Below are 25,883 nucleotides of genomic sequence, written 5' to 3' on the forward strand. Positions count from 1 at the left end.
GATGAACCTCCATCCATAATTCTTCAGGCACTCAGTCAGATCTAATCCCTTGAATCTATTTGTCACTTCAACTGTATAATCATTAGGGATTTGATTTAAGTCATACCTGAATGGCCTAGTGGTTTTCCCTACTCTCTTCAATTTAAGTCTGAATTTTCCAATAAGGAGTTCATAATATGAGCCACAGTCAGCTCCTGGCCTTGTTTTTGCTGACTGTATAAAAATTCTCCATCTTCGGCCACAAAGAATATAATCAGTCTGATTTTGGTGTTGACCATCTGGTGATGTCCATGTGTAGAGTTGTCTTTTGTGTTGTTGGAAGAGTGTGTTTGCTATGACCAGTGCATTCTCTCAGGAAAACTCTGTTAGCCTTTGCCCTGCTTAACTTGCCTGTTACTCCAGGTATCTCTTGACTTCCTACTTTTGCATTACATTCCCCTATTGTGAAAAGGACATCTTTTTTTTGGTGTTAGTTCTAGAAGGTCTTGTAGGTCTTCATAGAACTGGTCAATTCCAGCTTCTTTGGCATTAGTGGTCGGGGCATAGACCTGGATTACTGTGATATTGAATGGTTTGCCTTGGAACAAACCGAGATCATTCTCTCATTTTTGAGATTGCACCCAAGTACTGCATTTTGAACTCTTTTGTTGACTATGAGATTTCTTCTAAGACATTCTTGCCCACAGTAGTAGATATAATGGTCACCTGAATTAAATTCGCCCATTCCCGTCCATTTTAGTTCAGACTCCTAAAATGTCAGTGTTCCCTCTTGCCATCTCCTGTTTGACCACATCCAAATTACCTTAATTCGTGGACCTAACATTCCAGGTTCCTATGCCACGTTGTTCTTTACAGCATCGGACTTTACTTCCACTACCAAGTACAGCTACATCTGGGTGTCATCTCCACTTCAGCTCAACTTCTTCATTCCTTCTGGAGCTATTTATCTGCTCTTCTCCAGTAGCACATTGAACACCTACCGACCTGGGGGCTTCATCTTTCAGCATTACATCTTTTTGCCTTTTCACACTGCTCATGGGGTTCTCAAGGCAAGAATGCTGAAGTGGTTTGGCATTCTCTTCTCCAGTGGACCACGTTTTGTCAGAACTCTCCACCATGACCCATCTATCTTGAGTGGCCCTACACAGCATGACTCATGGTTTCATTAAGTTACACAAAGCTGTGATCCATGTGATCAGTTTAGTTAGTTTTCTGTGATTATGGTTTTCATTCTGTCTGCCTTCTGATGGATGAGGATAAGAGGTTTGTGCAAACTTCCTGATAGGAAGGATTGGCTGTGGGGAAAATAGTCTTGCTCTGGTGGGTAAGGCCATGCTCAGTAAGTCTTTAATCTAAATTTCTGCTGATGGGTGGGGCCGTTTTCCCTCCCTGTAGTATCCAGCCCTAAATGTGTGTGATGCCAAGGTGGAGAAACCCTGTTATCAATCATATTTCACAAAACTTCATTCACTCAGCAGATATTACATGGGGGATTAGTTCTTAGCACCAAAATGTAGGCATTCCTAGACTTTTCTTATTTGTACTTTTCAATTTGTTAATCAGTGGACTAGAGAAGATGTGGAGGGAGAGTCTTTTATCAAGACTATTCTTTGGGAACTTCCCTGGTGGTCCAGTAGTTAAGAATCCACCTGCTGATGCAGGGGATATCGGTTCAATCCCTGGTCTGGGAAGATTTCATATGCTGCAGGACAAGTAAGCAAATAAGCCCATGCACTGCAACTTGAGAAAGCCCTCACACAGCAACACTCAGCACACCTGGAAAAAAAAAAAGACTGTTCTTTAGGGTCAGAGAGCAAAAGCAAAGCTCACACCTTACTTCAAAATCATAGGCAGATTTACCTTTTTAAAAAGCATTAAAAATATTGAACTTTAGTTAATATGCATGCTGCTGATACCTGCAGCTTACTTTGAAATGCATCAAAATATGAAAGGGATTAATAGATGAAGAAAGGGATATGTAATAAACAAATATAGTAAAAGGTTAATTTTAGAATCTAGTGGGTGGGTATATTAAGTTTGACTGTATAATTCTATTTTTTTATATGTTCAAAAATGTTCATAATGTTGGGGGGAAATCAGAGATTCACATTCAGCAGACACTGGGTTAGTGGCAACCGCACTGCTGATTTTGATAGGTGGCCTCAGGCAAGTTACTTAACTTTTTGATTTTCATCTGAAAAGCCATTGTTGTTTGGCTCAAATGAGACACTAATATGGAGAAATTCAAATAAAATAATGAACGTAAAAGCATGTTGAAAAGCATAAAGTGCTCTAAAAATGCAGTGCATTACTATTAGGAAGGCTGAGTGTTCGACTGTTTATATACCTGGCTCTAGGTGTTATTGAAAGCTCCCTGTATAATGAATGACATTAGCACTGTTTTACCTTCTTGTGATTGGAAGTATAAAACAACCATGATAATTTCTATCAAATATTTCTCAAATATTTGTGAAAGACTTTCTTTTTCTAAAAGGAAAGAATCACTCTTTGTATAACTTTAATAGTTTTTTCCTGTTTTACTTACAGGCTGCCATGGTCTCCACTTAGGGCAGTGGGAATCTTTGACTGTGGAACGTTGGGCATGAGCTTCGCCATTGGCTGGCCAAGGAGGAGGAGGCAGAATGTCTCCATTGTTACACCACAGAGTTCAAACTTCAGAAGACTTGAGTTAAACAGTGTTTTTTACTCTGCAAATTGTTGTGTCTTCACTTGTCTTCTATGATCATCACAAACTAATGAAACACCTTTTAGGTCTTATGAATTCAGGTTATACTGTTTTCTGGATACTCTGGCAATTGATACAGGTAAGATTGGTCTGAGTTTTGTGGGGAATGGTGGAAGAGAAAGAACTCATCTTTCCCATTCTCTAGTCGCTCAAGTCAAACATCTGTGCATGTTGAAATCAGGTTAACTGGGGAATTCCTTGGCAGTCCAGTGGTTAGGACTCTGTGCTTCCACTGCCATTGATCCCTTGGTGTGGTCAAAAAAAGATTAGATTAACCTAGCTTGTTGTATAAAACAAGACTGAATCTTGAGAAATATTTCATAAAGTTTCCTGCACTTTTATTTTATTTGAGGGTTTAAATGGATGTTTTCTTTGAGAGTACAGTTTGAAAATAGTGGATAGCTTCTTTTTATTTTACTTTCTGTACTAGATATTGTAAGTGATTTTAACTGTGTGTGTGTTTGTATGTGTATACTCAGGCTGATGCACTTATTGTCTTTTCTAGAACCTGTGAAAAATGGAACCAAGCTCTCTAAGGACCAAAGTTCCAGCTTTCCTGTCTGATTTGGGGAAGGCCACACTGAGGGGGATCAGAAAGTGTCCCCGATGTGGCACATACAATGGGACCCGGGGACTGAGCTGTAAGAACAAGACCTGTGGAACCATTTTCCGGTACGGCGCCCGGAAGCAGCCTAGTGTTGAAGCTGTCAAAATCATCACAGGCTCTGATCTGCAAGTCTACTCAGTGCGGCAAAGAGACCGGGGCCCCGATTACCGATGCTTTGTGGAGCTAGGTGTTTCAGAGACGACCATCCAGACGGTGGACGGGACCATCATCACTCAGCTGAGCTCTGGCCGGTGTTATGTGCCCTCATGCCTGAAAGCTGCCACCCAGGGCGTTGTGGAGAACCAGTGCCAGCACATCAAGCTGGCAGTGAACTGCCAGGCAGAGGCCACCCCTCTGACTCTAAAGAGCTCGGTCCTGAATGCCATGCAGGCCTCCCCAGAAACCAAGCAAACCATCTGGCAGTTGGCCACGGAACCCACAGGTCCCCTTGTACAGAGGATTACTAAAAACATTTTGGTGGTGAAATGCAAAGCAAGCCAGAAGCATAGTTTGGGGTATTTACATACATCCTTTGTGCAGAAAATCGGTGCCAAAAGCTTGCCTGAACGCCGTTTCTTCTGCTCCTGCCAGACTCTAAAGTCGCACAAGTCAAGTGCGTCCAAGGATGAGGCGGTCCAGAGATGCATTCATTTCTTTGCTTGCATCTGTGCCTTTGCCAGTGACGAGACGTTGGCTCAGGAATTCTCAGACTTCCTAAACTTTGATTCCAGCGGTAGGTGGTGTGGTTGACACATTTACTCTGTTTTTCTAAAACAGCAATGAAAGAGTCCCACTGACGGCATTTGGAGGTTGTCCTAGCAACCTTCAGAAGCAGCTGCTAGATAAATCCAAAGAAAAGCATTCCTTCTTTTAATTCCAGTCAGCACTCTTGCATGAAGGTTGGTTGGTTGGTTGGTTGAAATTAACAATCAAGAAACTTGGGCATTTTCACAGAGACAATGAATCAAGCAAAGTTAGCTTTGCTTTGATTTTTTACTTTTCTACAGGTGCCCTATGTTAGTAAAAACAAAGAACAAACAAAAAGTACCTTCTATTTTTTCTCGCTTGTTTCTTATCTTTGAAGATGGTACTAGTACTTTGCTAGTACTTTGCTCAATAAATCTTTTAAAGTTTCTACAAGACTTACGTTGTTTTTAACATTTTCATCTTGTGCTTTTATTTTCATTTCTAAATGATCTTCAGCTGGCAGCAGCTCCCAATTTTTTTGTTTTACATTTCTCTGTAGAGCCTTTTATCATATTAATGGCCCATGAATAAGAACGTATGTTTGGGGAGTTCTTTAAAGGAACTGATTTTAAAGCAGGCAGTCATGCTATAATTTGTTTTGGGGATTTGGATTTTTTAGAAATTAATTTTTCTCTAGGTTGGGACCCATAGTTATTCATAGATAGTATTAATAATTCAGAAATTTGTTTTATTTTAGGTCTAAAGGAGGTTATTGTGCCCCAGTTAGGTTGCCATTCAGAATCACCAGTATCAGCTTGTGAGTCTACCACCTCTAAGCCAAAGAAGAGGAAAAAGGAGGAAGTATCTGGTGAGAAGCTGTTTTGTTTGTTTGTTGCTGGTGCGACCTTGAGATATTGTTTTACTGTTTTATATGTTTCACTGAATCTCAGCAAATACAAGAGGTAATGTTGTTGTTGTTGTCTGAAAAAGTTTTACCCTTATTGATAATTCTTTGTCAAGCTAAGGGTTGGTTCTGTTGGCCAAGTATAAGATCCACTCAAACTCTGCTTGTATTATTGATATGTTTGTTCATCCCTGAATCATTTTCAGACTAGTTTTACACCTTAATCTGCCTTAGGATAGACTTATGAAGTTTTCATTGATAGGTGTTTGTTTAAAAATTTGTGATAGTGTTTAATTATATTTTCCTTGATAATTTAGAAATATAGTTTGTTTTCTGCATTTTCAGCAGGTGGCATTATATGTGTATTTTTTTCTTTTTTAATTCAAATATATCAGTGTCAGTTAAGGACTCATATAAATCAATGTGAAAATGCTAAAGTATCACAGTTGATAAGTGTTAAAAGACCTAGACTCTGAATGAAAGGAAAATATTACCTGGCCTGCACATGTGGACCAAACTCTAGGCTCACTAGTGAAGAGAGAAATGCAAATGTTTTATAAATTCAGAATTAAAACAAGATACTTTTGGATGCCAAGTTAGCAAAGTTTTTTTTTTTACGTGGAGGCCACAGGCAAATTGGCCTCTTCAGCGTGGCTAATGTCGTGTAAGTTGCTTTAGTCATTTGTAAAAGTAGTTTGCAGTATTTGTTAAGAACCTTGAAAAATGTTTTTATAGATAGAGGGCGTATTGCTGGAGGCGGGTCAAGCGGTTGTGCATAGTTTAGGTGCTGGAAAGTTGGAGAAAGATGGAGAGACGGTGACTTGGTTATTTCTGTGTTTTTGAGAGAGGATTCTGGCAGCAATATAGAGTAGAGATTGTGGTTAAATGTTTACTTATAAGTCTTACCCCAGAAAACTTGAAATTTAAAAAAAAATTTTATACCCTATAACTCAGTAATTCTACTTTTAAATACTCTTTTTTAAAGGAAATAATCCTTGATATAGGAAAAACATTTTGTCCAGAGATGCTCATTGGGTATTTGTTTATAGTAATGAAAAATTAGAAGCAACTAAGGGCCAACCACTGGGGATAGTTAAACAAACCACTTGATAGAATGCCAGGCAGCCATTAAAAATGACTGTAAGGAGTTTGTAGAAATGTTAGATCACTCAGGTAGCCAGATAAAGTACAGAATATTCAATTCAATTTGAATTTCATACAAACAGTGAATAATTTTTTGGGTATAAGTATTTCCCATGTAATCTTTAGAACACATTTACAATAAAAAATTATTTGAAATTAAAAACAATTTTTTTTTGCTAAATCTGGTAATCCTGGTGTAATTGGTGGTGTTGTTGTTCAACTCTTTGAGACCCCATGGACTGCAGCTTGCCAGGCCTCCTTGTCCATCACCTTCTCTTGGAGTTTCCCCAATTTCATGTCCATTGAATTGGTGATGCCATCCAGCCTTCTCATCATCTGTCGCCCTCTTCTACTTCTGCCTTCAATCTTTCTCAGCATTAGGGTCTTTTCCAATGAGTCCACTGTTCATGTCAGGTGGCCAAAGTATTAGAGCTTCAGCTTCAGCATCTGTCCTTCCAATGAGTATTTAGGGTTGATTTCCTTTAGGATGGACTGGTTTGATCTTCTTGTTGTCTAAGGGACTCTCAAGAGTCTTCTCCAGCACCGCAGTTTTGAAAGCATCAATTCTTCAGCACTCAGCCTTCTTTCTGGTCCAACTCTCACATCTGTACATGACTACTGGAAAGACCATAGCTTTGACTATGTGGACCTTTGTCAGCAAAGTGATGTCTTTGCTTTTTAATACACTGTCTAAGTTTGTCATAGCTTTCCTTCCAAGAAGCAATCGTCTTCTAATTTCATGGCTGCAGTCACCATCCACAGTGATTTTGGAGCCCAAGAAGAGAAAATCTGCTTCTACTGTTTCCCCTATTTGCCATGAAGTGATGGGACCAGATGCCCTGATCTTCATTTTTCCAATACTGAGTTTTAAGCCAGCTTTTTCACTCTCCTCTTCCACCCTCATCAAGAGGCTCTTTAGTTCCTCTTCACTTTCTGCCATTAGGGTGGTATCATCTGTATATCTGAGGTTGTTGATATTTCTCCTAGCAATCATGTTTCCAGTTTGCAACTCATCCAGCCCTGCATTTTTCATGATGTGCTCTGCATATAAGTTAAGCAAACACAGTGACAATATACAGCCTGTTGTACTCCTTTCTCAATTTTGAACCATTCAGTTGTTCCATGTAAGGTTCTAACTGTTGCTCTTGACTCACATACAGGTTTTTCAGGAGGCAGGTAAGGTGGTCTGGTATACCCATCTCTTTAAGGGCTTTCCACAGTTTGTTATGATCTACATAGTCAAAGGCTTTAATGTAGTCAGTGAAGCAGAAGATGTTTTTCTAGAATTCCCTAACTTTCTCTATGATCCAGCGAATGTTGGCAATTTAATCTCTGGTTCCTCTGCCTTGTCTAAATCCAGCTTGTACATCTGGAAGTTCTCGATTCAAGTACTGCTGAAGCCTAGCTTGAAGGATTTTGAGCATAACCTTACTAGCATGGAAAGTAAGTGCAACTGTATGGTAGCTTGAACATTATTTAGTACTGCCCTTATTTGGCATTGGGATGAAAATTGACCTTTTCCAGTCCTGTGGCCACTGCTGAGTTTTCCAAATTTGCTGACATATTGAGTGCAGCACTTTAATAGCATCATCTTTCAGGATTTTAAATAGCTGTGCTAAAATTCTGTGACCTCCACTAGTTTTATTGGCAGCAGTGCCTCCTAAGGCCCACTTGACTGCACACTCTGGGATGTCTGGCTCTAGGTGAGTGACCACACCATCGTGGTTATCTGGGTCAATAAAATCTTTTTTATACAGTTGTTCTGTGTATTCTTGCCATCTTTTCTTGATCTCTTCTGCTTCTATTAGGTCTATACCATTTTTGTCCTTTGTTGTGCCCATCTTTACAGAAAATGTTCCTTTGTAATCTCCAATTTTCTTGAAGAGATCTCAAGTCTTTTCCCATTCTGTTGTTTTCCTCTATTTCTTTGCATTGTTCATTGAAGAAGGCCTTCTTGTTTCTCTGTGTGCTTTCCTGATAGCTCAGCTGGTAAAGAATAGCCTGCAATGCAGGAGACCCTGGTTTGATTCCTGGGTCAGGAAGATCCGCTAGAGAAGGGAAAGGCTACCCACTGTATAGTCTATGGGGTCACAAAGAGTCGGACTCGACTGAGTGACTTTCACTTTCACTTGTTGTTTCTCCTTGCTGTTCTCTGGAACTCTGCATTCAGTTGGGTATACCTTTCCCTTTCTCCCTTGCTTTTCGCTTCTCTTCTTTCCTCAGCTATTTGTAAGGCCTCCTCAGACAACCACTTTGCCTTTTTTGCATTTCTTTTCCTTGCGGATGGTTTTGGTCCATGCCTCCTGTTCAATATTACAAACTTCCGTCCATAGTTCTTCAGGCACACTGTTTACCAGAACTAATCTCTTGAATCTATTCATCACCTCCACTGTATAATTACAGGAAATTTGATCTGGGTTGTACCTGAATGGCCTAGTGGTTTTCTCTGCTCTCTCTAGTTTAAGCCTGAATTTTGCTATAAGGAGCTGATGATTTGAGCCACATTCAGCTCCAGGTCTTGTTTTTGCTGACTGTATAGAGCTTCTCCATCTTCAGCTGCAAAGAATGTGATCAATCTGATTTCAGTATTGACCATCTGGTGATGTCCATGTGTAAAATCATCTCTGTGTTGTAGGAAAAGGGTGTTTGCTGTGGCCAGTGCATTCTCTTAGCAGAATTCTGTTAGCCTTTGCCTTGCTTCATTTTGTACTCCCAAGGCCAAACTTGCCTATTACTCCAGGTATCTCTTGACGACCTGCTTTTGCATTCCAATCCCCTATGATGAATAGGACATCGGTTTTTTTGGTGTTAGTTCTAGAAGGTCTTACAAGTCTTCATAGAACTAGTCAACTTTAGCTTCTTCAGAGTCAGTGGTTGTGGTATAGACTTGGATTACTGTGATATTAAATGGTTTGCCTTGGAAATGAACCAAGATCATTCTGTCATTTGTGGGACTGCACCCAAGTACTGCATTTCAGAGTTTCGTTGATTATGAGGGCTACTGCATTTCTTCTATGGGATTCTTGCCCACAGTAGTAGATATATAATGGTCATCTGAATTAAATTTACCCATTCCCATCCATTTTAATTCACTGATTCCTAAAATGTCAACATTCAACACTCTTGCCATCTTCTGCTTGACCACATCCAATTTACCTTGATTCATGGACCTAAAATTTCAGGTTCCTATGCAATACTGTTCTTTACAGCATCAGACTTACTTCCATCACCAGTCACATCCACAACTGAGCATCATTTCTGCTTTGGCCCAGCTGCTTCATTCTTTCTGGAGCTATTAGTGATTGCCCTCCACTTTTCCCCAGTAGCACAGGGGACACTTTCTGAGCTCAGGGGCAGCGGGGAGTGAGGGGGGTGGAGCTCATCTTTTGTTGTCTTATCTTTTTGCCTTTTTGTGCAGTTCGTGGGGTCCTCACAGCAAGAATACTGGAATGGTTTGCCATTCCCTCCTCCAGTGGAACACATTTTGTCAGAACTCTCCACTGTGACCCATTGGTCTTCGGTGGCCCTGCACAGCTTGGCTCTTAGCTTCATTGAGTTACGCAAGCCCCTTCGCCATGGCAAGGCAGTGATTCATGAAGGTGGATGTAGTCACAGGTCCTTAAAATCACAAAACCAGCAAAATAAACTCTTTATAAAAAAGAAAATGGACGCTGCTTCACCAGAAACTTGATAGTGATTGTCTGAGACGTAAAACAAAGGGTGAATTTCTTTTCTTCCTTTCGCTTCTAGTCCCCCCACCAACTTCCTGTAAAGAGTGTAAGACACTTTAAATGTTATATAAAAGGGCTAATGCTAATTCCTTTTAGAAATTGAAGCTAAGCTAATGTAGAAATTAGCATAGGCTTTTTATATGTTTTAGACTTCAGAAATTAATGTTGAATTGATTTATACTCTGCAGACGTCTCGTTAAACGCTATGGTGCTTGTGGTTTAGGTGCACAGACGAACAGTTCCCTGCTACCTCCAGATGCAGTGAGCAGTAATCTAAGGAAAAGTGGCCTGAAAAAGCCTGTGGTTGCTTCTTCATTAAAAAGGCAGGGTAAGTGTCCCTTCCCCAGAATAGGGTAAAGAGGTGGAAAATTATCCTGCATAAGCCCAGAGCAATATAATCACGTGAAACGTTGCATGTTGTCCCTGTAGATAAACAGTAGCAGGCACCGAGGCCAAGATCTGTGCTATCCCTCCCACTGCCTCAAACAGGCTCACAACCAAATTGTCTTTTAAATAACAAATGCAACACAAATTACTGACATGCTTTAGCATCATGGATTTTGTAGAATATTTTATTTTTGTTGCTCATTACCCACATGTGGTTGGTATGGGTGGTTCAAAACTAAAGAAGAAACATAGTTTACAATTATACAATGATAAATATTTTTTAAGAAATACAAAATTCGTGAAATTTGAAAACACTGAAAGGCAGTAACAGGAATATCATTCTGAATTTTTGAGACAGAATGACTGGATTTGAACATAACTTATAAATTTATATATATATATCACTTTTCTGTGCAGAAGAGTTAAGCCTGTATGTTTGGGGATCAACATCTTCTTAACTCTCTTATAATTTGGCTGGGTGATTAAAAATTAGGCCTCATCTCTATGCTCACACTCTGGTTTTGAAGACAAGACCAATAAATACATAAGTAGCAGATGGTGCATGTGTGTGTGCATGCTAAGTTACTTCAGTCATGTCAGCAAATAGTACAAGACCAAATCTTAATTAACTAACTAGTTAAGAACTTACACATTCCAAGAACAAATGTTTGTAGAAGGTCAGGAAGTAAACAAATTAAAAGTATCACTTTGATATAAAGAAAAAAGACAATAGCTTTTAATCCAGCTTATCATTAGATGCTTTTACCTATGAGAATTTTAATTTTAAATGGATAGTAGTTTTGGCATCTTTATGTCTTTATAAAAGGGGATAAATGTCTTCATGTGTCTGAAGACATTTCTTCAGGAGAAGAAATAAGAAATAGAACGGTAGGTCAGTATATAGACATACTCATCAGGAATCTGGTCAATTAATGGCTCTAAATCAACATTCTTCAGTTTGCAGTTTGATGCTGAAAGGCTGCAAACTTTCTGTGGTTAATAATCTTAAACCCATTAGTCTCTTAGAGCTTTCTATTTCTTTTTTTTCTTTCTCTAGATGGATTTTTAAAAAGAAAATCCTGCAGTATTCCATTTCACTTAATTTACCTACTGTCATTGATTTTCAGCTTGTTGCTCTTTTATATAGTATAAACTCCTTAGCTTTTTCAGAGTTCAGTCAACTGTTAACTTAAATTCTGTAAGAAAAGATAAAAATTAATGAAGAGTGTTTTTTTTTTTCCTAGCCTGTGGTCAGCTGTTAGATGAGGCACAAGTGACCTTATCCTTCCAAGACTGGCTGGCCAGTGTCACAGAACGCATCCATCAAACCATGCACTATCAGTTTGATGGTAAGTACTGGTCATCTAACTGCGCTTTTGCTGAAAGTCCTAGTAATTAAAGTGATTGTGTATAGCTCTACTCTGTCTTGAAAAAAAAGTAATTGGGCTTCAGTCTAGAGGGCACTGGACCACAAGACGGTAGAAATCTAAATGAAATAAAGGAATAATCACATAATTAAAATGCAGGACCAACAAAATTGAATTTAGTGATGGAAAAGAAAAACCACAGCAAATAATAAGTAAAAGTAGACAGCCTTGGTCTTAGGGTATGCGTGGGTGTGTATTTGATAAGGGAGATAACAAGCCTTACTTAGAAGGTCATTCTAAATCCTCAAACTTAATGGGAGGATTAAGCATGGGAGGAAAAAAGTTTGGAAAAAATCTAAACATGTGAGACGAAGATAGTTATATAAAATTACATGGATATGCTAAGGGCTTCCCTTAGATGGTAAAGATGGTAAAGAATCTGCCTGCAGTGCAGGAGACCTGGGTTCGATCCCTGGATTGGGAAGATCCTCTAGAGGAGGCCATAGCAACCCACTCCAGTATTCTTGCCTGGAAAATCCTCATGGTCAGAGAAGCCTGTTGGGCTACAGTCCATGGGGTCGAAAAGAGTCAGACATGACTGAGCAACTAAGCACAGCACATAGCACAGATATGCTAAGGAAGATTGGAGAACACAAGCTGGACTCGGGTTGATCATGATAGCCTCCTAGAACCTCAGCAATTTCAGAAGTGGACCATCTACCAGGCCTTGCCCATTGCCTGAAAAGCATCCTTGATGGATGGTTTTCAGGTTTTGTGCAGTGGTGAGCAGCTCACTCCTTTCTGAGGCAGTTCATAACATTGTTGGACAGTGAGAGCTGTGAGGAAGGTCGTCCTCATGCTAAAGGGAAATGTTTGCTAATAATACTTCCTGTTGGTTTTTGTCTGCACTCCAGCCACATGGAGGAATTTTCTGTTCCCGTTTTCAAGTAACAGTCCCTCCTACTGCATACACCCACTGGCCTGCATGACAGGTCTTCTCTTTTCCAAGAGATACATCTCAGGTCTTCAAACACTCCTCATGGCATTATTTATAAACCCCACAACATTTTATGTTTTTTGCTGAATATGTTGAAGTTTATGAATATCATTTTAAATACAAAGCACCCCAAAGGGAATAGTAGCCCAACAGCAGACACTCAGTAGGAGATGAGTTGAAGGATTAGAGCAGTTGTGGCTTCATGGTGAAGAAAGGAACAAGAATGGAGGTGTTGAAATACATGCTTAGTTTTATATACCTTGGTTCAGAATAAATAAAATTTATTCAGAAATAAAATTTTAGAAGTCACTTTTAGAAAAACAAAATAAACTAGGGAAGTTTAGGGATTTCCCTAGTGGTCTAGTGGCTAAGACTACACAATCCCAGTGCAGGGGGGCCTGGGTTTGATCCCTGGTCAGGAACTAGATCCCACATGTTACAACTAAAGATTTTGCATGTTGCAAAGATAGAAGATCATTAAAAAAAAAAAAAACTAGGGAAGGTTAAAAAGAGAGTCTGTTTTTCTTTTCTTTTAAAATTTCATTTATTTATATATTGTTTGAAATAATATAATAAATACCTACTAACCCACCTCCCAAAACATAAAATAGAACATTGACAATAATGTAAGCTGTGAACTATGGCCCTTTTTCATCCCATTCCTTATACCACCCTCTCTCACCATCCCTATTACCACCACCGTAGTCAAAGTCACCATCAGCTCCCTCCAGCACTGTGATTCTGTGTCTTTAACAAGGGTTTTTTAAAATTAATTTATAAACCTAAACCCTAGCATCCCATCAGCTGAGTTCTGGTGAGTTAGCACTTTTAGAATCGTAATGATCTTTGCATGTAGCCTATAATCTAATTTCAAGATGAAAGACTTTAAAATTCCTTTCTTTAAATAAATTTATATTAAAAATTAAATAAATTTATATTAAAAAAAGAATGGCTAGAAACCATAAAAAAATAAAATAAAATAAAATTCCTTTCTTCAGCAACTTCTCTAAACTGCCTATATGGGAATTCCCTGGTGGTCCAGTGGTTAGGACTTCACATTTTCACTGCTGAGGGCGAAGGTTCAATCCCTGGTTGGGGAAGTAAGATCCTGCAAGTCATGCCACATGGCTAAAAATAAAATCAACTGTATATATATTAATATTCAAAAGTATGTTAGTCACTCAGTCATGTCCAACTTTTTGTGACCCTGTGGACTGTAGCCCACCAGGCTCCTCTGTCCATGGAATTCTCCAGGTAAGAGTACTGAAGTGACAGCCATTCCCTCCCCCAGGGGATCTTCCCAACCCAGGGATTGAACCCAGGTCTCCCTAGTTGTAGGCAGATTCTTTACCATCTGAGCCACCAGGGAAGCCCCTATATTAATATTATAGTGGCTCAAAAGCAATGACAGTTTTGTTATTAACATTCCACATTCAATTAAGCAGGTAAAATCAATTGAAAGGATGTAAAATCTTAATATGAAATTCCAGAAAACCTTTTATTTTTCTTGGTTTGATCTTTATTTCAAAAAAGGTATCTGAACTGTCTTTAAGAACTGTTCTTTAAGTTGCATCCAGGGAGGTGGAAGTTACCTATTAATCCACTTGGTTCTGGATGTTTTTGCTCTGTTGGAGCTTGACCCTTGGGCAGAGTTAGTAAGAAAAACTCTGAATTTTTTTCAACCTCTCCCCTGAACAGTCTTTCTGTTGACCTTTTGTTAACCTAGTGTTTTGCAAGTTTTTTAAAGAAGTTTGTTAAGTATTTTCAGACAGTTTTCCTACCTTCAGATCAGAGAGAAGACTGATGCTTATTGGATAAACTGTCCTAACTTTGCAGTCTCTGGCATTCATAGTTCTGGCCACCTGAGAGCATGAATGCAAGCAGCAAGTGCCTGGGAGAGTGAGCAGGAGTGAATCAAGTTTACCTTCTCATCTCAGCCTCAATGTTCTCATCTCATTTCACGTCCTCTTTAAAGGGAGAAGTCTGTGCTGTGGTGGCGTTTACAAAATTGAGGACTAGAAAAGTTATTTTTGGTAGATGACAAGAATCCGTTATAATTGCAAGGGATCAGGAGGAGGGCAAGTGACAGTGCTAGACTCATAAAGGTCCATCAAAGCTTGTTTTTGCCTCTCTATAAAGAAATCTCAGTAGTATTTTTAGTTATTACTGCTCATCAGTTCCATTTCCTCCACTTTTCCCTCCACACTAGAAAGCCCACGTGTATTTCTTTAAATGAGTTCTTCTTATTTCCTGTAGGCAAACCAGAGCCACTGGTTTTCCACATTCCTCAGTCCTTTTTTGATGCCCTGCAACAGAGAATATCCATCGGCAGCGCGAAGAAACGGCTTCCCAACTCTACCACAGGTACGAGATGTTTCTTTAGGAATAGCCGTAGATGTCTGGACCTTACAGAATTATGTTTGGGAAAAACTGTGCAGGATTTTCAGGATTAGCTCTTCTAGTTACATGCTCAGAGCATGAAGCCTTAACCCATCAGCTCTTAGAATAATGATCATACACTTCAAAGGCCTCATGCTTATTCTAGTAAGAGTTGACGGAAAGATTCAGAAAGCACAATTTGATAAAAGAACCACCAATGAAGGGCAATGATGGTGCCCACCAAGAAACTGGGTATTTTCTAGATATGAGCCAGTTTCAACAAAAGCATTATAATAGCTCAGCTCTAGTTGTTATTTGGGCTGACTTCTTGGAAGGATATTATAGTATTTGTCAAATACTAAAACTTGTTTTTCACGATTCCTGATTTTTGATGGAGGGAGATTTTCTTTTTGGAGTGATTCTCAGGGTTGGTACATTTTACCATTACAGTATTCTGGTATTTATTTCTTGATTTTATATAATATCTTTCTACTAGAGATCTCAAGATACTTATTAGGTAGTGTAGGAAAATGAGGGAGGAAAAAGGAGGAAGAAAAGATTGCTCAAGGGCAAATAGCCCAAGAGTGTCTATAGCTGGAAATCAGAGCTATTTCTTCAGTAAATTGATATTTGATGATATAATAGGGACTGAAATTTAATTCTGGAGAATTCCATGCACAGAGCAGCCTGGCAGGCTACAGTCCACGGGATCACAGAATTGGAACGACTGAGCAACTAACACTTTCACTTTCACTTTAAATGGTACATACTGTGAATCACTCCATTTAGGGCCATAACAATCTCCCATCTTTACACCTTATGTCTCTAACGTTTGAGACAATGTTGATTCTTCCCGTTTACACTTGAGATCTAATATATTAATTTTAACCCATCCCTTACATGTTTTTAGGCCCTTCAGTGGAACTCCTTTACAATCAGGAGGCAGGGTAACAGATTGACAACTACATGAGCAAATTTTAAACTCCATGTAATTATTTTAAGGACTCTGATTTGACCTCTGATGTATCTAAAGTTGTAAGAAGCTGTTTTATAATGGAGTCTTGTGTCTGTAGTTTTATGAAACAAAGGAAGAAGTTTCTTAAGATGCCCAAAATTAGTATCTCAAGGAAGCATCAGAGACTTCATATAGCAAAAATCCATATCATATGGTTCACCACATTTTGCCAAAACCCTGTTTATAGATTTGCTTCTAGAATTCCTTTTTTAGGGATTTCCCTGGTGGTCCAGTGATTAGGACTCAGTGCTTTCAGTGCCAGGGCCTGAGTTTGATCCCTGGTCAGGTAACTAAGAGCCTGCAAGCCATGCAGTACAGCCAAAAAAGAAAAAATGGGTTTTTTTTTTTTTTTTGGCTGTGCTGGATCTTCCTTGCTGCTTGTGGGCTTTTCTCTAGTTGTACAGAGTGGGGTCTACTCTCTAGTTACATTGTACAGGCTTCTCACAGCAGTGGCTTCCCTTGTTGCTGACCATGGGCTCTAGAGTGCTCGGGCTCCAGTAGTTGCAGCTCCCAGGCTCTAGAGCATACACTCAGTAGTTGTGGCACACGGGCTTAGTTGCTCCAGAGCATGTGGGATCTTCTGGGACCAGGACTTGAACCCATGTCTTCTGCATTGGCAGGCAGATTCTTTACCACTGAGCCACCACCAGGAAAGCCCAGGATTTCTTTTTTAGAGGGCAAGATTCTATAAGGCACGAATATCACTTCATTGAACACTCTAGAAACTACAATGACAAATTCAGTGAAAGAACACAGGTAATGCTATTATTTTTCAGTAGTCTAATTTTGTCCACTTTTTTTACCTTAAAGCTTTTGTTCGCAAAGATGCCTTGCCACTGGGAACCTTTTCCAAGTATACCTGGCATATCACGAATATCCTGCAGGTTAAACAAATCTTAGATACCCCGGAGGTAAGAGCTGATTTCTACAACACTGGGAGGGCAGAGTGGGGAAGAGAAAGAACCAAGTGCAGGAAGCACCAGCTCGTTGAGTTGCGGACACTACGGAGAATTCCTTTTGTTCATCCTAAGAGATTATTTGGGAACATTCGTGACTTTATGGTTCCAACTCTGATTTTAATAGGTATTCACTGCAACTTGAGGTTGTATTCTTTTTTAAATTGGAGCATCCTTTTTTCTTTGCCTTTGGGATGAGAAAACAAGGATGCTTTTTCTTGTAAATTAAATAATGCTCCCCTACTATCTGTGGTGAGCCCTCGATTAACTGGCAGGCACCTGGGAAGTATATGTATAATTTGAGATGATATGCTACTTGTGAAGTCAGTAGGTCCAGCACAATTTAGTGTCCCTCTCTAAACTGCAATTGAGTTCTCATTAGAGAAATGATTCTTAGTTTGTGTTCCTTTTTACAGGGATAGTATTAGACAATTTTAAACATTTTTTTCAACCAGATCCTAAAAACTTGAGGATTTTCCCTTCCTATGATAATGAAATATTGTGGAAAACTCAACATCATGTGATTTCATACATTAAGATTAGCTTGATTGCAAGGCATTATTATGTTCAGAAAAATAATAAATTGCTATCTGTAGAACTTACCTGTGAACACTAGGGAAGACTTATGTTAGCCCTAAAGACAATGGAGGAACTTCTTTAAATGCAGGATGTCACAGAAAGAAACACATGATGTGCAGGGAGGCACCAGAACAACCCAGAGTAAAGTCAAGTTGCTGAGCTTCTGTCTGTTGCACATCACTTACCTATGTCACCCCATTCCAGCTCACAGCCATGACTTGGTATGGACTGTGTTTTGCAGATGAGAAACAGGCTGTGGGAAGCTCAGCCTGCTGTTTAGTGGCAAAGATAAAACTCAGTTCAGGCTTTGTCTGACTCAGTGCCAAGGATGGTGGAAGCACACAAGACATGAGCTATAGGTGTTGTCAGTAGAGTTTTTAGGAGAAGACTGCTGCCAGCAGAGCAGTGAGGAAGGAATAAAATGACTTTAGAGCAGATCTGTGCCAGTAGCAGTTAGGTAGCCATGAAGTATTAGGGGTTCAGTTCACTAGGGTTTGGCAAGAGCTCAAATTAAAGTTGTAGAAAAAAAGGGAAAGCCATGAACGATATATAGGAGAAAAGGCAGAATTGCTGAAAAAATTTACTTGAAAATGCAAGAAAAAGTTTTGAGTGCACTTGAAAGCATGAATAAAACCTACTGTCATCCAGTGTTTGTCTACTTGTGAAGGTTTTCCTTTCTCACCTTTCTTGGTATTGTCTCCATATCCAGATGCCTTTGGAAATCACCCGGAGTTTTATCCAGAACCGAGATGGGACCTATGAGCTGTTTAAATGTCCTAAAGTAGAAGTAGAGAGCATAGCAGAAACTTACGGTCGTATAGAAAAGCAACCAGTGCTGCGACCCTTGGAACTAAAAACTTTTCTCAAAGTTGGTAAGTAAGTTGGTGGTTTCAATAGCACACCTTCCTCTGAAGGTCACCTGTGTGTACTATGCTGTCCTGGACTTTGGGTCTTGACCTTAAGCAAAAAAGACACATTCATACATTTTATAAAGGCGTCATGGGATAAGGTGTTTTGTTTCATTTGAACCACTGCTTTTAAAATAAAATTAGAGAAGTAATACCTGTTCATTATATAGAAATCATAGATTTCACTATAGAGCATAAAGAAAAATAAAAACCAGTGATAATCCCACCTACCATGCTTCCCAAGTGGCACTAGTGGTAAAGAACCCGCCTGCCAATGCAGAAGACATAAGAGAGAAGACGGGAAGATCTCCTGGAGGAGGAAATGCCAACCCACTCCAGTATTCTTGTCTGGAAAATCCTGTGGACAGAGGAGCCTGGCAGCCTGCAGGAAAAGCCCACCAGGGTCCTCTCTCCATGGGGTCATAAAGAGTTAGACATGACTGAAGTGACTTAGCACACAGCACAATCCCACCCACCATAGATGACATCACCATTAAGATTTTGGCGTACACTCTTTTTTTTTTCTGTGCATAGAAATAGTTTCTGAAACATGGTATCATATCTAAATAGCTTTTTCCACTTAAAAGTATGTCGTGAACAACTTTCCATGTCTGTCTTCAACATTATTTTAGACTTTTTTATTATTATAAAACATATATAATATAAAACTTAACATTTTAACCATTTTTAAGCATAAAATTTTTCTGCCATAAAGTGTTTTGGCATTGTTATGCAACCATCACTACCATTCATCCCCAAAAGTTTTTCATCTTCCTCAACTGAAACTGTCCCCATTAAATACTAATCTGCATTCCTGCCTCCCCCAACCCTAGTTACTATTCCACTTTCTGTCTGTATGAATTTGACTACTTTAATTAGAATCATACAATTTTTGCCCTTTTGTTACTGGTTTATTTCATGTACCATAATGTCTTCAGTGTTCATCCACGTTGTAGCATATGTCAAATTTTCTTTCTAAGGCTGAGAAATGTTTCATTATATGTATAGCCTACACTTTGTGTATCCATTCATCTGTCTGGATACTTGGATTGCTTGATCTTTTGGCTGTTGTGAAAATGACATTTTTAAACAGCTGCATAAAATTCACTCATTAAGTTATCTCACTCTCATCAACCCTGAGTTTAATTTATATCAAACTTTTTGCTATTATAAACAATGCTTCCTTTTATATTTAACTTCCTTTTAGAAAAACCTCTTATGGCCTTATTTCCAAACTTATTTAGGATATTTTGGGGGATAAATTCTTAAAAGTTAAATTGGAGGACTTCCCCGGTGACACAGTGGAAAAGAACCCACCTGCCAATCAAACCTGACACAGGTTCGATTCCTGGTCTGGGAAGATTCCACATGCCTCGGAGCAACTAAGACTGGACTGGGTGCCACAACTACTGAGGCCGCACTCCAGAGCCTGAGCTGTGCAACAGGAGAAGCCACAACAATGAGAAGCCCGAGCACCACAACCAGAGAGTGGCCCCCAGTCACCACAACTAGAGAAAGCCCTTGCACAGCAACGAAGATCCAGCGCAACTAGAAATAAATAAAATTATTTTAAAAAAGAAAAGTGAAATTGCAGAGTCAACGTTTATTTACATTTTTAGGACTTTTGATTTTTTTTGTCACACTGCTCTCCAGAAAGATGGTGCTAATTCTACAGTTTACTCCTGCTAACCATGTATGAAAGTTTCTCTTTTTTAATCTTTGTTGATCTGATAGGCAAAAAATATCCTATCATTCTTTTAATTTACATTACCCTCAAATATTAATGAGAGTAAGTTTTTCAATTAGTCATTTGTATTTGATGAATTGCTTTTGCTTTGTCTATTTTTAACTGAGGTATTTTAATAGTAATGACACCTGCAACAAAATGCACTTAATGAGCTCTGTGCTGGCTGTTATTTTAAGTGCTTTACACAGATTAATCCATTTAATGCTCATCGGCCTACTCAGGTAGATACTGCGATCCCCATTACAGATGGATAAACCGAGGTGAAGATAGGTACAGTTACCTGCCCAGAGTTACACAGCTAGTGAAGTGGTAGAGCTGATCTTCAACCCCAGGCAGTCAGAGCCTTCACCCCTGGCCATCCAGTACTCACTCACCTGTCTTTCCACTAACTGGGCTATAGGCACTTTCAGGGCAGTGAACTATGTCATGGAGAAATTTAGAATTTGTAATTATTTTGTCAAACTCCTGTGAAATATATTTTTGGCTGCTCTTGTGAGTAAGATGTTTATCATGTGTCTAACTTGTTACTGCCAGTGTATGGGAAGCTCTTGATTTTGGTGTGCATGCACACTAAGTCACTTCAGTCATGTCTGACTCTTTGCAACCCCAGAGACTGTGTAACCTGCCAGGCTTCTCTGTCCATGGGATTCTCCAGGCAAGAATACTGGAGTGGGTTGCCATGCCCTTCTACAGATTTTGGTATAATTACTATCAAATATAATGTATCTCTCTTAGTAACTCATCCTATAAATTTGCATATTAAAAATCTTGAAATAAAGATTTGTATTGAATTTTATGTAACTTAAATTTTCCCCAATTTATTTGACCAGTGGACTCTTTCCAGGGGAATGCCATTAGTATTTCATATAGAATACATTTCTGGAAAAAGCTACTCCTTGGAAGAAAAGTTATGACCAACCTAGATAGCATATTCAAAAGCAGACATTACTTTGCCGACTAAGGTCCGTCTAGTCAAGGCTATGGTTTTTCCTGTGGTCATGTATGGATGTGAGAGTTGGACTGTGAAGAAGGCTGAGCGCCGAAGAATTGATGCTTTTGAACTGTGGTGTTGAAGAAGACTCTTGAGACTCCCTTGGACTGCAGGGAGATCCAACCAATCCATTCTGAAGGAGATCAGCCCTGGGATTTCTTTGGAAGAAATGATGCTAAAGCTGAAACTCCAGTACTTCAGCCACCTCATGCGAAGAGTTGACTCATTGGAAAAGACTCTGATGCTGGGAGCGATTGGGGGCAGGAGGAGAAGGGGACGACAGAGGATGAGATGGCTGGATGGCATCACTGACTCGATGGACATGAGTCTGAGTGAACTCCGGGAGTTATTGATGGACAGGGAGGCCTGGCGTACTGCGATTCATGGGGTCGCAAAGAGTCGGACACGACTAAGCGACTGAACTGAACTGAACTGATAAATAATTTCAGATGAAATTTTTTATTTCATAGCATATCATATTCTTAAGTTATTTTATTCAGAGCTATAATTTATTTTTAATATAGCTTTTTTAAATATTTCTATTTATTCATTTATTTTTTGGCCTTGCCACACAGCTTGCAGGAGTTCACCAACCAGGAATTGAACCTGGGCCATAGCAGTGAAAGTGCTGAATCCTAACCACTAGACCACCAGGCAGCTTCCTGGAATTGAATTTTTTTTAATATCTTTTTACCATCTTTTGAGAAACTTCTAAAGACCCAAGTGCAATGAAATTTAAGTACAGTTGATGTCCAATATGAATTTTAGGAATCAATTTCTAATACTGAAATAATCTTACATTTCTGGAATAAATCCTATGTGGTCTTTTTTCTTTTAATATGTATGTAGATTCTAATTGCTAACACTTTATTTAGGATTTTTTATTATCTATTCATAAGTATTCAGTTCAGTTTAGTCGCTCAGTCATTTCTGACTCTTTGCGACCCCATGAATCACAGCATGCCAGGCCTCCCTGTCCATCACCAACTCCCGGAGTCCACCCAAACCCATGTCCATTGAGTCAGTGATGCCATCCAACCGTCTCATCCTCTGTTGTCCCCTTCTCCTCTTGCCTTCAATCTTTCCCAGCATCAGGGTCTTTTCAAATGAGTCAGCTCTTCACATCAGCTTCAACATCAGTGCTTCCAATGAACACCCAGGACTGATCTCCTTTAGAATGGACTGGTTGGATCTCTTTGCAGTCCAAGGGACTTTCAAGAGTCTTCTCCAACACCACAGTTCAAAAGCATCAATTCTGCGCTCAGCCTTCTTTATAGTCCAACTCTCACATCCATACATGACCACTGGAAAAACCATAGCCTTGACTAGACGGACCTTTGTTGGCAAAGTAATGTCTCTGCTTTTTAATATGCTGTCTAGGTTGGTCATAACTTTCCTTCCAAGGAGTAAGCATCTTTTAATTCCATGGCTGCAATCACCATCTGCAGTGATTTTGGAGCCCAGAAAAATAAATTCAGCCACTGTTTCCCCGTCTATTTCCCATGAAGTGATGGGACCAGATGCCATAATCTTAGTTTTCTGAATGTTGAGCTTTAAGCCAACATTTTCACTCTCCTCTCTCACTTTCATCAAGAGGGTTATTAATTGCCTACAATTTCTTTTTTGGAGGCTATCTTTTTTGGGTCTTGGTAATAGTTATATAGAAAATGATTTGTATGTTTTGAACTATTTTCCAGTTTTGTCTGTTAAACTTTACAAACTCTTTAAAAACTTTTTCTAACATTTTCTTGGAACTTTTTAATTTTTATACCTTTTGGAATTATCAGTTAATTTTTAAAATTCATGTTTGATAATAGGAACATTTAAGGTTATTATTAATATCTAGATAGTCTATAATCATAGTTTAGTTTCTGTGTTCCCAGTACTTTGTATTTAAATTTTCTATTTGGTTGAGGCTTTTGATTTCTGTATTCTTAAGTCTCCATTCCTACTTTTATTACTTTGAGTTCCGAAGATGTACCTTTTCAAATTTTTAAAGGAATTTAAAAATATTTTCTCACTAACCTAATGTACGATATGAATTTGTGCTAGCAAATGTGTTATTATTTATCCAATATAAAATTTTGTATAGCTTTAAGATTTATAAAACTTAGATAGAGTTGTAATACAATTTCCTACTACAGTTTTGTTTCTCTAAATGCCTTCTGAGTACTGCCTTTAAGTACTGCAATGCAATGTTTTTCGGTACATTAGAGTTACTGACAGATGTCAATGTAAATATATTATCTTAGTCCATTTGGACTGCTATAACAGAATACTGTAAATACTGGGTGACTTAGACAACAGAGATTTCTTTCTCACAGTTCTGCAGGGTGGGAAGTCCAAGATTCCTACAGATTCGATGTCTGATGAGGGCCTGCATCCTGGTTCAAAGATAGCCATCAGCAGCCTTCTCTCTGTGTCCTCACATTTCAGAAAGGGCATTTCTGGGGTCTTAAATAAGGGCATTCATCTCACTCATCAGGGCTCTTCCCTCATGACCTAATCACCTCCCAAAGGCCCCGCCTCCAAGTACTGTCACCCTGGGGATGAGGTTTTCAATTTATGAATTTGGGGAGGATACAATAATATTAGGCAGAAATTTTAGAGAATATAGATTCAGACTATAGCAACAGTTCATCAGTTTAAAAATAACATTTGCCCTTAATTTGTCTTTATTCAGTATTACAACAGTGACACCAGCTTTCGTTTTACATTTTTCTGATGATTGCCATCCTTTTAACTTTTTTGTGACACTTTGTTCTTGTTGAATCTATCAGTATTATATTATTTTTATTTTTTCTGATTTTAATATATCCCCTTTACTATAATTAATATAGTTGTTCTGCTGTTTTCTTGGTTTTTTATTATTATTATTTATTATTTTTGGCTGTGCTGGGTCTTCTTTGCGGTGCAGGCTTTTCTCTAGTTGCAGCAAGCAGGGGCTACTCTCCAGTTGCCCTGTGCAGACTTCTCATAGCAATGGCTTCTCTTGTTGCAGAACATGGGCACTAGAGTGCACAGGCATCAGTAGCTGCGGCTCCCTGGCTTAGAGCACAGGCTCAATAGTTATGGCTCATGGGCTTTGTTGGTCCTCAGCACGTGGGATCTCCCCAGATCAGGGACTGAACCTGTGTTTCCAGCATTGACAGGCAGAATCTTTATACCACTGAGCCACCAGGAAAGCCCCGTCTTTTTGTTTTTTTCTGTTTTTTGCTAAATGGACTATGTTTTCTATGTTTATTGTCTCCGTGTTTTAGAGGTGATACCATATGCTTATTTTTAATTCTGCTAGTACTTTATATTTATTCAAGGGCATTCTTTAACCTGAGTTTTTCACATTTAAACCTTTAATATTCTGGACTTTATCTTCATGTAAGTTATGAAGTAAGATTCTGTCATCTTTTAGTTTCTTCCAGATAATTATGTAGTTGATGCACCCCATTTGTTATAAGAAACACTTACGTATATTTCTTACACTAATTGAAAATACCATTTTGGCCTTATCTTAAATTCTTCTTTTTGTATCCATTTTGGATCTTTCTGTTTTGTTCTTTTCGTCTGTCAAGATATATGCCAGTACAACACTCTTGTGGTTATTATGGATTTGTAATATATTTTAGAACCATTTGGATTTTAATTCTGTTTCTTTCTGGTTTCCTTGAAACTTGACCTTTTCTTGCTAGTCTGCCTTTTCATCCCATCCAGCTGTCTTTTCCTCTTAGCTTGGCCTCTCCTTATGGTTCCTTTGGCCCTATTTTCCTAAAGGCTGGGTCTTACTTTATTTGAGAATACCAGACAGTTCCCTGAAATTTTGTTTTGGATAGATAGAGCAGTAATCACTTTTCCCTTGTCTTGATTCTTCTTGTTGCCCGCCCCCCACCTTTTTTCCTTCTCATATAGTTTTTTTTTTTTTTTACTTCTTTTTCCTTTTAAAATTTGTGAAAATTTATTTCAAAATTGTACTAATCAATTCTTTTTTTTTCTTTTTTATCTTCAGGCAACACTTCCCCAGATCAAAAGGAGCCAACACCTTTCATCATCGAGTGGATCCCAGATATTCTTCCCCAATCCAAGATTGGTGAGCTTCGAATCAAGTTTGAGTATGGGCACCACCGCAATGGGCATGTGGCAGAGTACCAAGACCAGCGGCCCCCCTTGGATCAGCCCTTGGAACTGGCCCCTCTGACCACCATCACTTTCCCTTGAAGCAAAACAAGAGTCTTTTGCTGCTAAATTTGCACATCCCCACCCTTTGACAACTTTAAATACTAGTTAGACACTTAGATGGCTCTGTTCCTTAGTGAACTACTCTTAGCTAAGATGCAATTTCTCAGTGCATTCAAGTGAATTCTTTTGAAGAAAAACTATTCTTGTAAATAGCCCTTTTGGTGCTGCTGTGTATAGTCTTCATTTAACTTGGATGATATTCCTGGGTAGTTTTTAAAGAAACAGAAAACCAGCTCACTTAACCTTCCTGAAGGACTCACCTTTAGAGTTTGTTTCAACCTTTTTCTAATGTTCTAAGAAGTCAGCAGCACTCCACCTTATACTAACATGTTGGAAAATTAATAATAACTTGGTTAGGGCAAAATGTTGAAGATCATCCTGACAGAGTTCCAATCATATCCTTTTATTTTCTTCTCAAATAAAGCACAGTGTCACTAGTTTTTATAAATTATATCTTGTGTTGGCCTAATTATAAAAGTATAAACCTTTTGGGAGATTTAGGTGATAGT

General features: G+C 38.9%; 1 protein-coding gene across 1 annotated transcript; it reads left to right on the top strand.

The window, feature by feature from the left end:
* The first annotated feature begins 2,705 nt into the window (after positions 1-2,705).
* C1H2orf42 (chromosome 1 C2orf42 homolog) lies at positions 2,706-25,883 on the top strand. The gene is made up of 9 exons (XM_068982756.1): positions 2,706-2,825; positions 3,252-4,086; positions 4,798-4,908; positions 10,042-10,146; positions 11,450-11,554; positions 14,826-14,933; positions 16,774-16,874; positions 18,208-18,370; positions 25,145-25,883. The coding sequence occupies exons 2-9, from the start codon at positions 3,264-3,266 to the stop codon at positions 25,351-25,353; spliced, it is 1,725 nt and encodes a 574-aa protein (XP_068838857.1). The 5' UTR covers positions 2,706-2,825; positions 3,252-3,263; the 3' UTR covers positions 25,354-25,883.

Source organism: Capricornis sumatraensis, chromosome 1 (genome assembly GCF_032405125.1).
Source record: "Capricornis sumatraensis isolate serow.1 chromosome 1, serow.2, whole genome shotgun sequence".
NCBI lineage: Eukaryota > Metazoa > Chordata > Mammalia > Artiodactyla > Bovidae > Capricornis > Capricornis sumatraensis.